The 13,815-nt window shown below is 30.7% G+C and overlaps 1 protein-coding gene and 1 long non-coding RNA gene across 2 annotated transcripts; both read left to right on the forward strand.

Annotated features, from left to right (window-relative positions):
• LOC110011247 (B3 domain-containing transcription factor NGA1-like) lies at positions 6,929-9,080 on the forward strand. The gene has a single exon (XM_020692093.1). It carries the CDS (start codon positions 7,512-7,514, stop codon positions 8,757-8,759), a length of 1,248 nt encoding a protein of 415 aa, XP_020547752.1. The 5' UTR covers positions 6,929-7,511; the 3' UTR covers positions 8,760-9,080.
• On the forward strand, positions 9,252-10,901 carry LOC105156077. Its single transcript, XR_002286632.1, has 2 exons — positions 9,252-9,337; positions 10,137-10,901. It is a non-coding gene; the product is annotated as an uncharacterized LOC105156077 (long non-coding RNA).

The following is a 13,815-nucleotide window of genomic DNA, read 5'->3' on the forward strand; positions in this document are numbered from 1 at the left end:
CATAAAAATTGAATTATATCTTCCCATATTTCTGTAAATTGAAGCCAAGTAGAAGCAATACAAAGAATCATGTCTTTTACAAGTGAATCAAATAAACCAAACAAAGCACTCATATGCTACAATTAAAAAAGGGCCAATTTTTCCTCCAATAAAAAATACTTAACAGCTAGCACATGATCTACATCATTAAATTATAGATCGCTGAAAAAGTGTATGAGGACCAAAAGTGCTAATTTTTTTAAGTTATGAGACTAAAAGTGCTAATCTCATAATGAATGTGATCAAAAGTGATGTGGTTATGAGACTAAAAATGCTATTTCTCCTATACTAAATGACAATAGTTATGATCTCATTGTACAATATAATTATTAGTTACAAAAATTATCTATAAGATTGTTAATATATATAATTATTGACACATTTATAGTGACAATATAAATATGATGAAAATAAATAATTGTTGTTATTGGATGGTCATTGTACATGTGCCACTATTGCTTTGATTGATGATTTTATGCATGATTTATTATTGTTAATTCTTGTTAATGATAATTTTATTTAATTATGACTATTTAAACTAAAAAAGATACTATTATGAATATTTTTTATCACAAAATATTTATAATTATTGATAATATTAAAATTATCACTTGATCTTTTGGTCACTGATCTTTTTCCTTTTTGTAGTTTTTTTTTTTAAAATTGCAGGTCAAGATTATCAAAATCAATTCGTACATGGTTAAAATTGTAAATCCGTAATACTTACAAGATTAAAATTGTATTTTTTTTTTTCTCCAATTACTCTCTAGAGAAAAAAGTAGAGAAAACTGCAATTTTATGCATTTTTGGTTCCGTAACCTAGGTCATTTGACATTTTCGTCCTTTTTAACTTTTTAGGGTAGCATTTTAGTGCTACATCTTTTTAAATTTTACGATTTCAATCCACTTTTTTTTTTTTGTCAGAGTTCAACTCTGCCGGCGAAAAGGATGAACTCCAACGAAAAAAGGACTAAAATCATAAAAATTGAAAAGATGTACAACTAAAATACTACTGTAGAAAGTTAAAAGACAAAAATTGTTGGCAAAAACCAACCAATATGAACCATAACCCCTATTTTAAAAGGTCAGGTGAGATATACATGTATTTTACTGTCGAAAAGAGTAAACTCGAATTAAAAAATAAAAAATATAAATCGCGATAATTAAAAGATGTAGAGCCAAAATGTCTCCCTTTAAAGTTAAAGGACCAAACACGCTAAATAATATAAATTACATGACCGAAAATTCATTTAAATTTTAGAGAGAGAGAGACCCATATATATATATATATTTACTTTATTTTCTAGGAAATAATGATGGACAAAAATTCATTATCCTATGTATATTTTTTAGAATTTGGGCCTTCCTCCGTATACAATATTCTTACCACTACAACACAATAAGGTTTCAGAAACACCTGTCAAAGAATATATATATATATATAGAGGGTATGGCACTATAAAAATATTTTTTATTGAAAAAAAAAGTAAATCAATACTAAGTATTATGCATACACAAAATAAATGCAAAAACTCAAGGACTAATCGACATTCCTTGTGATTTTAATTATGATTAAAATATTTATTATAATTTCTAGTGATAGTCATCATTTTGGTCTTATTTACAGAAACAATGACTAGGAGTTATTGTGTAATTATAGTTAATTACGATTTCTAAAAGTCATAATTTCTTTTGTGATTTGAAATAATTAAAAAATAATATACGTTGTAAAAATAAATTAATTAATTAATGTAAAATAAAACATGGGAAGTAGTACTGTTTTTTTTAGATTAAAATATATTTCAAACTTTAATTGAATGTATATATTAATTAATAACGACCATATTATAACAAACTATATTACTTATATATATATATTTAATATTGTAGGACGAAATTATTATAAAATAAATGATTAATACACCACAATCTGTAAATATAAGTATGTGGACCATATCATCATTGAAATAAAGCTTTCTCAGAGGCAGTAAATTAATTAAGGGGGTTGGGAGTGCTAAGTCGTAAAGACATGCATTAAGTATGTAGTGAGTACGTGCAAGTTAGTTAATAATTAGGGTAACTTACGAAGGCCACTCACCACTTTCCTCATAATACTTATAAATATGTTTTATTATTTAAAAAATATTATAAATACTTATTTAAAAATTATAATTGTTTAATAAATACCTTCCTATAATGGGCTATCACGAGAGGGTGTTTATTATATGACCATTAATTTTAGGGGGTATTTGTAATTTTTCAAACAACAATGAAGTATTTATAATTATGACAAATTTTAGAAGAGCTCATTGTAATTTACCGTGATAATTATATATAGAAAGTAATTATTAGTATAAGTGCAAAAGCAAATGTATAGTTTTCGTTTAAAGAATATATGTATCTGTACTAATATAAAAAAGAAAAGTCGTTTACACTCACAAATGGCGATTAATGACATTGTACGAACTTTTAAATATATAATAATTATACCTCTAATTAGATACTTTTAAAAATTAATTGTAATTATTGGTTTTTTTAACCTCAATACACCATTTTTTGATTGTGTCAATAATAACTTAATCTTTTTTATTCTTTCTTTCTTTATTCTTTTCTGAAATGTGTTTGTTGGTTTATTAATTTATTTTATTTTTATTTATATTATATTTTAAAATATGAAGAAATATCTATTATATGCACGAGGGACAGCATGTCAGACGGCTAGTACTATTATAAAAGGAAGAGAATTTTTAGTTTCAAAGTGGTAGTTTTCATACCACTTCACCAATTTATAATACCAAAAATACCGTACCATTGGTAGAACCTGTTTAACTTCATAGCTCACAATGTTGAATTAAGTACTCGATTACGTCCCTTTTAAGAGAACTAATTTCATACAATTACGTCTACTTACAAATTAAATTTATTTTTCTATTTAATTTATTATTAATTAAAATAAATATAACATACTCATATTTGTATTGCAGATCAAACTTTAATATAAAAGAGTTGTAAGTTTCAATAAAATAAAAATATTAATAAGATTATAAATGATAAATAGGCGTAAATCGTGTAATAAATGTAAAAGAGAGGGAGTTGTACGTATAGGTGCATTAGGGGCAGCCTTTTCTTTTCAAAAATTGAGCACCTCTTCTCATCCTTTAACTTGTCATGCTCCCAACCCAAATGGTCCATAATTCCCCCTACTACCCCCTATCACCCCCCACCCCACCCCTACACACACAGCTGGAAATATATCAAAAAATTCTTATTTAATGTAAATCTGGTTAATCAATCGATCGAATCACACAACAACATTAATATATTTATTATGTTATTGGTTACTGTTTTGAGATATACAAATTCAATCTAAATTAATCTTTTTAATATATATGTATACATGTGTGTGGGGGGTGGGGGTGGGGGGTGGGGGGGTGAATAGTGGGAGTGGTCCAGGGAGAGTGTGATAGATAGACTGCCCGGTTTAAGCAGTAGCAAAGCCAAGTTGAGGGTGAGATATATTATTAGGAAATAGTCATACCAATATATATAATTAATAATCAACTCATAATTAAAACCTAATTCAATTGCATGTGGACTTTAATTTTCATAAAGGTTTCTCTCTAATCTATTATATATATATATATATATACATATTTACATATTCGATGTGGAGAAACGCCGTCTAATTAATTACACTAAAAAATGACTTATTATTAACTATATAATATTAATGGCTAGAGCTAAAATTATGATAAATAATTATTATTAACTATAATTAAATAAAATCGATACAAAAATTTAGTTTTTCTACCATAAAATAATTATTTTCCACAATTAATTAAGAGTTATGGCAAAAATATAAAAGTCATTAAAAAATATTTTAGTCACCCTCACAAAAGTCATAGCCGATAATCTTTCCGTGACTATTTGTTATGGCTATTTATTATTAGTTATTGCTAAATATTATATTTTTTTGTAGTGTAATATATATTTGTATGTATAAGAAGAGACTTTTTTGGTCCCATGTGATAAAAGACATATGTATCTTAATTTCATGAATTGCATTTACTTTTATGTTTTTAAAGAAAAATTAATTTAATTTCTTCTTCTATATTTTCCCCCTAAAAGTAGGCTTTTAATTATATGTATTGGTTCACTTGTTGTGATTAGCTAATTAATATATAATTCAGATTCTTTCTGTTGTAAATAATAAAAAAATAATTAGTTACTTTTTGTAAATAGAGAATTTAATAATATCACTAAATACACACACATAATATATATAAAAAAGAATGTACGTAGATATAGGAAATTTATAGAAAATCAAAAAGTGAAAGTTTAGAAAAAGTCAATATAGTAAATTAATAAAAATATTAAATAATTTATCTAATTTAAATTAATTTATACACTGTAGCAAAACTCATCAAATTGTATATTCTATCAACGCTTAGTTGTCAATTATAAGATTTAACTTCAAACTATTTTATTTTAAATTAATTTATATATATTAACATAAATATTTCTCATGCATGATCTTAAAATATTTTCAAAAAATTAACCTCATGGTATTTAAATAAATACCAATTGATCTCAAATTAAGTTGAGATTTTTGTAGGGTTTTCTCCCCTTCATGAAAACATTATGCAAATTAATTTCAAAGAAATATATAAATCTTGAAATGGAAAATTAATGAATAAAAAATTAGGTGGAATTTTAAAAAATTATTTATATTTTTCCAAAAAAAAAAAAAGTGTCTTGGCTTTATGTTATGCTAGTTTGTGCCTATTATCATTGAAACTTCTTGTTCAAATAAAATTTAATTGGCAAGATTGAGACTCCATAACTTTAAGGTTATGATTTTGAATCCCACCAACGTGTGGGATGTTATTCTATTTTAATAGTAATTGTGCTTAGATATATAGTTATCTAATATTGATGATCATTAGTATATGATTATTATAGTTATCGATAGTTGTCAAATATAAATATTTGATATATTGATGATATATAATCAATTTATTTAAAAAAAAAAAACAATGATAATTCATCATTATTTTAAAAAATAAAATAAATTAGATCTGATGAAACCCAATTTTGACAGATTAAATTACATTTATCCTAATGCAAAGTAACATGAAGAGAACAAATTGAGAAATGTAAATTATTGTAGGGATGCTACTGTAGAACGTGTGGGAATGAGATGGGAGGTGAAGGGAGGGGTTACCTAAACTCTACCGGTAATAAAGAAACAAATTAGAGAAGTTGTACGGACAAACTAGGACAGCAGGTCAACAATAATCTAACCTAATGACCGACTACTTGCTGCTAATACATTAATATTAATTCGAGTAGACGACTTTGGACATTAATAATTGGAGACATGTCATCTTCTAAATACTAAGTACTTTTTACTTAATTAATGTTTGCAATAATACCACGTCCCAACTTGCATAAATACACGTAGGATTAGAAGCTTACCCTGCCCACCCCTATATAACAGCTGGCTCCTCTGCTTCTTTTACTTTTATCAAACTTTATCTCCTCCCACTTCACAAATATTCTATCCCTCATCAACTTGCTCCAATCCCAATAGATTATATGATAAATTTAGTATATTTATCTTGTAATTGATATACAGATCACATAAAATAATTAATTATACAATAAGTTTTGATTAGAATTTTCCGTTAAATTAGGCAAAATTACACTTGTAATTTTATAGGATAGGACACATTTAGTCATCGACTTTACGAAAATCTTGAAATGGTTCGAAAATTGAAAAAACGCGACATGTTTAAGAAACTCGACATATTTAGTCATCTGCTTTACGGGATTTATAGAACTAGATGTATTGAGTTTTTTTTTCTCAATTTTGGAACCATTTCAAAAAATTGTGTCAAAGCTTCTCAATTATGGGACCGTTTTGAAAATCTCATAAAGTAGAGGACTAAAAGTGTTGAAACCCGATCCTATGGGTCTAAGAATATAATTTCGTCGTTGAATTAATTATACCACACTACTGTATTATAATTTGATTTGAAGATTATGAATTAATAGCATGATAAGTATAATAACTACTATATATCAAATGTATACTATTCGTATAATAATAACATTTTAATTAATTTTTTATTTTAATTTGGCACATCCACTGCAACAAAATAACTTAATAACTGTGAAAAATATTTGATGTTAAAATCAATTTCAAGATAATTACTAAATAAAATTCTTATTAAATTCATTGTTAATTAATATAAAGTAGAATCGGATTTTTTACTATTTCCTTTAAAAAAAAATTGCATATTGTTGCTATTTGCTCAATCCATATATATAGATATATACATTATTTATTAAGAGGAAGACTCCTAAAATAATTATTTTGGTTGCCAAATCATTAATGTACTAAATTATCCTCAAATAAATAAATTTTCCTTAAGCACATTTTAAAAGTTAATTATTTTATGGATTATGATCAATTATTTTTATTTTAATTTTCTTTATATTTTTTAAATTAAATAAATATATCTAAGAACTTAAAATATAGACGTATTAAGTATGGTTGGATTAGAATATACAGGTATTTATTTTTATACATGATATATATATAATATGTTATGACCTAGGCAGACGACAAGAAGGAGGTCACATGAACCCAGCCAGATAATTGATGGGCCCCCACTCTCCCCCTTTCCCCTAGCTACGTATAAAGTCTTCCTACCTCTCTCTCTCTCTCTCTCTATTCTCTCTCTCTATAGATATATATATACAACACACACACAGGGGGAATGGGGTACTACGTAGAATAAATTCAAGGAAAATGGCCTAACTTGAGAAGCTTCGGGGGAGGCACCCACCAAGAAAATAACCTGCATATATACATACACACATATATACATACAATCATATAGTACCCTCTTTCTCTCTCTGCATTTCCTCTCTCTGCTTCTTGAGAAATATTAAAGGTCAACAACTAGCAGAAGACAACACTAGATATATGAATCTTGCTCTTCAATCCCTCCATGCCATGGTTTTCTTGGGGAAATCCTCTTAGCTAGGGTCAAAGAACAAACCCCTTCATTCATGTATATGAATTATTTCTAGCTCTCTTTCCCAAATGAAAGAAAATTATATATCTTGTTAACCCTAGCTTATTGCTCTCTCTCTCTCTCTCTCTCTCTATCTACATATATTCAAAACCCACATTTTTTTTGATATATATATACATATATCAGTAGTTCTTGTTCTTGTTCGTCGTCATCTTCTTCCTCTGGTAGCCGTACGTGGAGCAGAGATCAGCAAGCCCAGCAGCAGAAGAGAGCATTTATTTATATATATATGAAAGTGTTTAATCCTTGTGTAAAAGTTAGCTGTAGTTGTTGGGGTTAATACTTCAATCTTCTTTTTTCAGACCCTTTGCTGTAGATCTGTCAGATTTTGAGCTGAGTTTGACAAGTTTAATCCTCGCAAGAATCATGAATTTCATGTCAGGTAGACCAGGGTTTTATGAAGAAATAACAGGCTCTAGAGGCGTCTCTTCCAGCTCCTCTTCCTCCTCCTCTTTTCACTACCATAGGGCTCCTCTTCCTCCTCACACCTACCACCACCAAGAATCCTACGGCGGTGCTGCTCCTCCGCCGCCGGCCTCCTCCCCCACCAATAATTGTGGAGGTGGTGATGAGCCCACCGACGATTCCGACGATCACATGCTGTTCAGGCGAGGAGGGGATGGGGGCAGCGGCAGCTGCAGCAGCAACGCTGTGGTAATCCAGAGGGAGCACATGTTTGACAAGGTTGTGACGCCGAGCGATGTGGGAAAGCTGAATCGGCTGGTTATCCCCAAGCAGCACGCCGAGAAGTACTTCCCTTTAGATTCGTCGACGAACGAGAAGGGACTTCTGTTGAATTTTGAGGATAGGAATGGGAAACCATGGCGATTCAGGTACTCATACTGGAACAGCAGCCAGAGCTATGTGATGACTAAAGGGTGGAGCCGATTCGTCAAGGAGAAGAAGCTCGATGCCGGAGATATCGTTTCGTTCCAGCGAGGGGTAGGCGATTTGGGTAAAGATCGACTTTTCATAGACTGGCGGCGCCGCCCTGATGCGCCGGAGCTTCCGCCTTCCCTTCCCACACTGTCGATGCCCCACCAGTTCTCCTTCCACAGGTCCATTCACCCCTGGAATCCCCTCTTTATGCAGCCACCGTCGAGGGACTATTCACACTTCCTAACAACACATCATCATCATCAATCTCATTACCATCATCCTCCAACAGGCTACGGTCCTTACTCCTACAACAACGTTGTGAATGGAAACCCTTGTCCGCCAGGCTCAATTGTGTACTTGAGATCAGCTCCAGGATTCGCCGGAGGCGGCGGCGGAGGAGTTTTGGGCGGCCCACAAGAGTTAGGAATAGCGGGATTAGCGCAAAGGAGCAGCGGACTAGAGCAAATGGTATTCGAGTCGGTGCCGGTGGTCCAAGGGAAGGCTGCAGCAAAGCGACTTAGGCTGTTCGGGGTGAACATGGACTGTCCCATTTCTGAGTCAGATGAATGTGATATACTGTCCTCCACCACCCTACCCCATCCCACCTTACCTCCTCCCCATTTTGATTATAATTCTTCTTCATCTTCATCAATTCCGTCTCTCCAGTTAAGGCCTAATTACAGTGACAATGATGATAAAGGCAAGGGTTCCATGTCTCTGGACTTGGACATCTGAATTCTGATGATCAGCAATTTCAAGAACCCCCAAAATTTCACAACCGAGGTAATAATCCATCAACCAACCGTGGCCATCATCATATACAGCTCGGTCCAGAATCCTGAGATCGATTTTCACTATGTCTTGATCACTTCACAATTCAGTTCTTCAGCTATGGTAGACGACAGAAACATTTGTCGGTAGTTGCCAAAGCACAGTTGTTTTTGGGATTTCCAGTACTCTGTGTATAATGGATGACAGAATACTACATAAATAGACGATAAACAGATTTGTCGACATTTCACCTCCCATTATTTTATGCTTAATTTTTCCATGTCCCTCAACATGTATATACATATATCCATCCATCCTCCAGTAGTTCATTCAGATTCTGTCTTGCTTCTTAATTTCATCAAGCAGGCAGAATGTGGTACGAATTGCCTGATGATGAGAATTTGACAACACAGAAATTAATCATCCCTTTTTCTTTATCACTCGTGTTATAATTATCTTCAGCAGGTTGTTATGATGTTGCGGCTGCTTTGATGTGCACGTCCGCCGGCCCATAACCAGAATTGTTGGGGAGCTTTGAAGAGGTACGTACAACTTTATCACCTAGCTGTCTTTATTTGCTTGCATTTATCATCTATCATCGATCCTGTTCAGCTTCTTTTTTGCTGTTCGATCTCCTTCTCTTACTTTTACACAATTCCGGGACCATTTCTCCCTTAAATTTCCTCTCTTTCTTGATCCTATACTGAAACTCCTTCATTCCATTGAAAGCAAAAATTTCCACATTTGCATAATCCCCGTCTTTTTTAGTAAAACCCGTCTGTTCCTATACGGGTTAGGCCATTTGCCTAATTCCTTGTACCTATGATCGATCGAGCGTTTGTGATGAAAACACAAGTAACGTACCAATATATGAGTTCATATTACCTCATGATTAACTCTCATCATGAGTTGTTTATGTAGTAATCTTTTCATTATTATGGACAAGAAGGTCGTTTTCCTGTTACTTCCAAACATCGGATTCATAAGAGTACAATGCTGACATATCCCAGAGATTTGCAAACAATCTTAACCCCAATCATGCATCAGAGATTTACAGATAACCTTAACCCGATTGATCATGGTGTCAGATATGGAGCCATATTTGTGCATTCTGCGTTTGCTTTTTTAAGTGTAACCTCAAAACAGTACGTAGTAAACAATTGGGACTGACAAGTACCCCAGCTTATTACAGTTAGCATATGTAGATATACACATCAACAGAAATATCACTCAAATTTGCAAGTTATCCATTGATTTTTAGAAAGCATACTGTATATATTTCTACATACTCCGTGTTGTCCGCTTGTAATAATCAGAATTTTCATTGATTTATGTTTTCAGCTAATTCTTACGGGGACGACGTTTGCTCCACCAATAAGTGATGGACAACTGGGCTCAGGATGGATAAGGTATGTGACGACGAACTTTCTTAAGATTCAATGAGAAGATTAATACATAATACTTTGAATTTTTTTAATATATATTTAAATAGGAAGAAGAAATATATAAATAAAAGTGATGATATGTGTGTATATATAGTCCTAGCTATATTAATGGCCTTGGACTTAAGGTTGGTCCCTACAGCTGAAAATGAATCATCTTCTTCAGACATCATATGTTAAAAGGTCAATTATGTGGAAATTATGTCTAATAGACATATATATGTCTTCTTCGACTTAACATTTGAGAATGATATGTGTTTAAATCCAAGAGGAAAGGGCATCTCTGAAATTAAAACTTGCATTGTTACATTATCATTATTGTTGTAGCCCAAAACCTAAATGCATTTTTTTAAACTGGTTTCATAGTTTATTTATTTAATTACTTTTTAATCTTAATTAGTCTACTATATATATGAACTAAGTGAAAATTTCAGTTCAATTTGGTTGGAAATTCAATACTTTGTAAATTTCCTACAGGCAATTAATTGATAAAATCCCGAGATTATAAGTCACAATTATCTGTCTACTTCTGCTAAGAGTAAAAATCTGGCATGAAAGTAGCTAAAGAATTCAAAAAAAAAAAAAATTGGGGATTTTTTGAGGTAAATTGCATATAAATAAATGTCGGGTTTTGATGGAATTTATCAAAAGAAGTAAAACTCCATATATATTAGTTGATTAATTTTCACCCAATTTCTACCAACATTATGCTGAATAAATAATTAAAGACCGAATTTGATAATTATAAACCAACTTTAATGATCAAACACATTTAATTAACATATATATAAAAATGTTAATTAAATGTCTAAACTGATCATATATATATGTAGGATGTATTACAAGCAGTAGGGGTTTACTGTCATCACTCATTGTTGTTGATAATATATATTAATGGATATGTTAATTAAATCATGATAAATAATACATATGTGTTAATTAAGTGATGACAATCATTTTATTTTATTTTATCATAATAATATTTATTTTTCATAAATAGACAAAAAATTTAAATTGGGTAAGTTGCCCTTCATGCATTAATTCCATCTCAATCACAGTATATAGTACATATATATTTTGACAAAGTCCTAATTGTATCAATTTGTTGTTCTTCACTAACTCTTTTTTGTTCATGTTGCTAATTAATAATTGTCACTAACACTGAAACTTAATTGTTCCAAATTAATTTAAAATAATTACTGGTGTGATAAAGTATACATTATTGTCACTTAAAGATATAAATAATTTAGTCGTGATTAATGATTCGCATATATATATATATATAATTCTCACATAACGTGTTAATGTTACGGCCAGGACAATCTTTAATCTCTTTAATTTACTTTTAATTGACAAAATTAATTGGCAATTGTTCATTTGTCATGATCTTATCATGATCATATATAACTTTAATTGTGGATCAGCTGACATGCAGGCGTAATTTTCTTCATAATTAATTGTTAAGGTGGTAATATATATATATATATATATGAGAATGCGTTACCTCGTCTACTTTGTCAAAAATGATACATAATTAAGGTTAATTAGGTCAGGAAGACATGCAGAACGCAGCTAGCTAGGTAGCTCAAAAGTATGTATAAAAGCTATTATAATATATACATATGCAAGAAAATTAGCAGTACGTTGGTAGTTGACACAAAATTACAGTACTGTGTTGATCTCCTTAATTACTATTTACAGTTGTTTTAGGTTGTTCATTGCTCAAAACCCATAAAGTCATCAATTATGTGTATGTATATATCTATAAATATATGCAGTCTCTTTTTATAGGTTTAGTTTTTGCAGCAGCAACTCATGCACATCATATGTGTCAACCTGAATAATTAACCTAATTGTATGAATTGGTTCTTTTAGCAAGTGTCGCCGCACTTTGCAGTTCTTGATGTCTATATATATGTCTGAAAGTGTATATACAGACACGTACGATATTTGCGATGTGTGTAATTATGGATAGAAAAATCAATACGTACGTTCATCTGATTATAAAAAGTTTCTACTCGATAAATATGTGAAAAAATCATCCAAATTGTAGATCTATTATTGATCGATCGATCCATCCTCTAGTACTACTCGAGAAGATCATCATGTTGACAGTAACATACATATATGCTTGGCCGAAATAAGAGGTCAAAAACAGAAGAAAATTGACTGTCTGTGGAGAAATATGCAGTCTCCAACTATGTTGTACATTGAGAGAATATGGAGTAATTAATAATCTTTCACAGCAACAAATTTTGACATCCAAACAGGACTTTATTTCCAAGTACATATATACACACATATATATATAGATAGCATGTTTCGAAGCTTCTAATCACAATAGAGCAAACCTCTAACATATAATACAATGAAGAAATCAATTCTCCACCAATTTGCGTGGCTAATTAATCAGACTATTCATGTGGAAAATGTTGCAATTTTGGTCTTGTATGCTGCAGAAATTTTAGTTCTATATGAATTCATTTTGATAAGTTCGTCTTATAATTTAAAAAAAAATTAAAATTATTAGAAAAGTGCTCCTAATTAAACTGATGATGTGCACTTTATCAACTGTTTTAGCAAATTCTGATCATTTTTGTACTCAATGTAACTTTTAAAATTATAGCACAACATTGTCAAAATAGATTAGTACATACATGCCTAAAATCATAACTTTTCCATTCATGTGTAACAATAGTACTCAAATTAAAATTCGATCTCATCATTTGTTATATATATTTGTATATTACATAATAACTACATTTATTGAGATATATATATATATATATATATTCTCATTGTACTTATAGAAATTTAAGCTATAGAGGTTGGGTTTATTGGGTTATTATCTACTGAAAAACCTCAAATACTTAAATTAGATCCAAATTTATAAAAGCTATACAGTAATTGTCGTCATACACCCACTGATCAGTGTGTCAACAGTGGTACTTATCTCTAGCTTAAGACGTGCGGCATAGTGATGTGCGTCAAATGTGAATACAAGAAATATGATTTTTTTTTTTTTTGTCGTGTCTAGTTGCCATTATTAATATTTAAAAAAATAATGACTAATGTTAATACTGTGCAACAACTATTAGTTAATGTTGTTGTTTCTGTAGGCGAGGCCGACACAATAAAAAATCATATTAAAATATTTTATCCATAACTAAATCATGATAAATATTAATTAATGTTGCAATCAAAACTCAAGTCTGCATTTATTTAGTTTGATCGAGGTAGATATGTAGTATTGATTCAATATAGTATTTAAGCCATAATCATTAATTTATAATGTAGGCCGGAATTAATAGTCCATTTCTCATATATAACGCATGTGACGATCACAATTTCCAATTTGAAATCTTGCATTTATTTAAAAATATTAATATTTTGACCAAAAGAAACAAATATGGATTTAAAGATGAATAAAGTTAGGGTAAAAATTAGAATGCAGCAGCCAGCATTGTGGTTCGTGCAAATAAAAAGCTGTGAATAGCTTTCCCATGCTTACAGCTTCTTTCTTATACATATTTATATGGGGTGGGGGGGAGGGGGGGGGGGTAAGTAGAGCATTAACC

This window comes from Sesamum indicum, linkage group LG2 (assembly GCF_000512975.1).
Source record: "Sesamum indicum cultivar Zhongzhi No. 13 linkage group LG2, S_indicum_v1.0, whole genome shotgun sequence".
Taxonomy (NCBI): Eukaryota; Viridiplantae; Streptophyta; class Magnoliopsida; order Lamiales; family Pedaliaceae; genus Sesamum; species Sesamum indicum.

Coding starts and splice junctions, on each gene's coding strand:
- LOC110011247 (XM_020692093.1), top strand. CDS start 7,512: ATGAATTTCATGTCAGGTAGACCAGGGTTTTATGAAGAAATAACAGGC.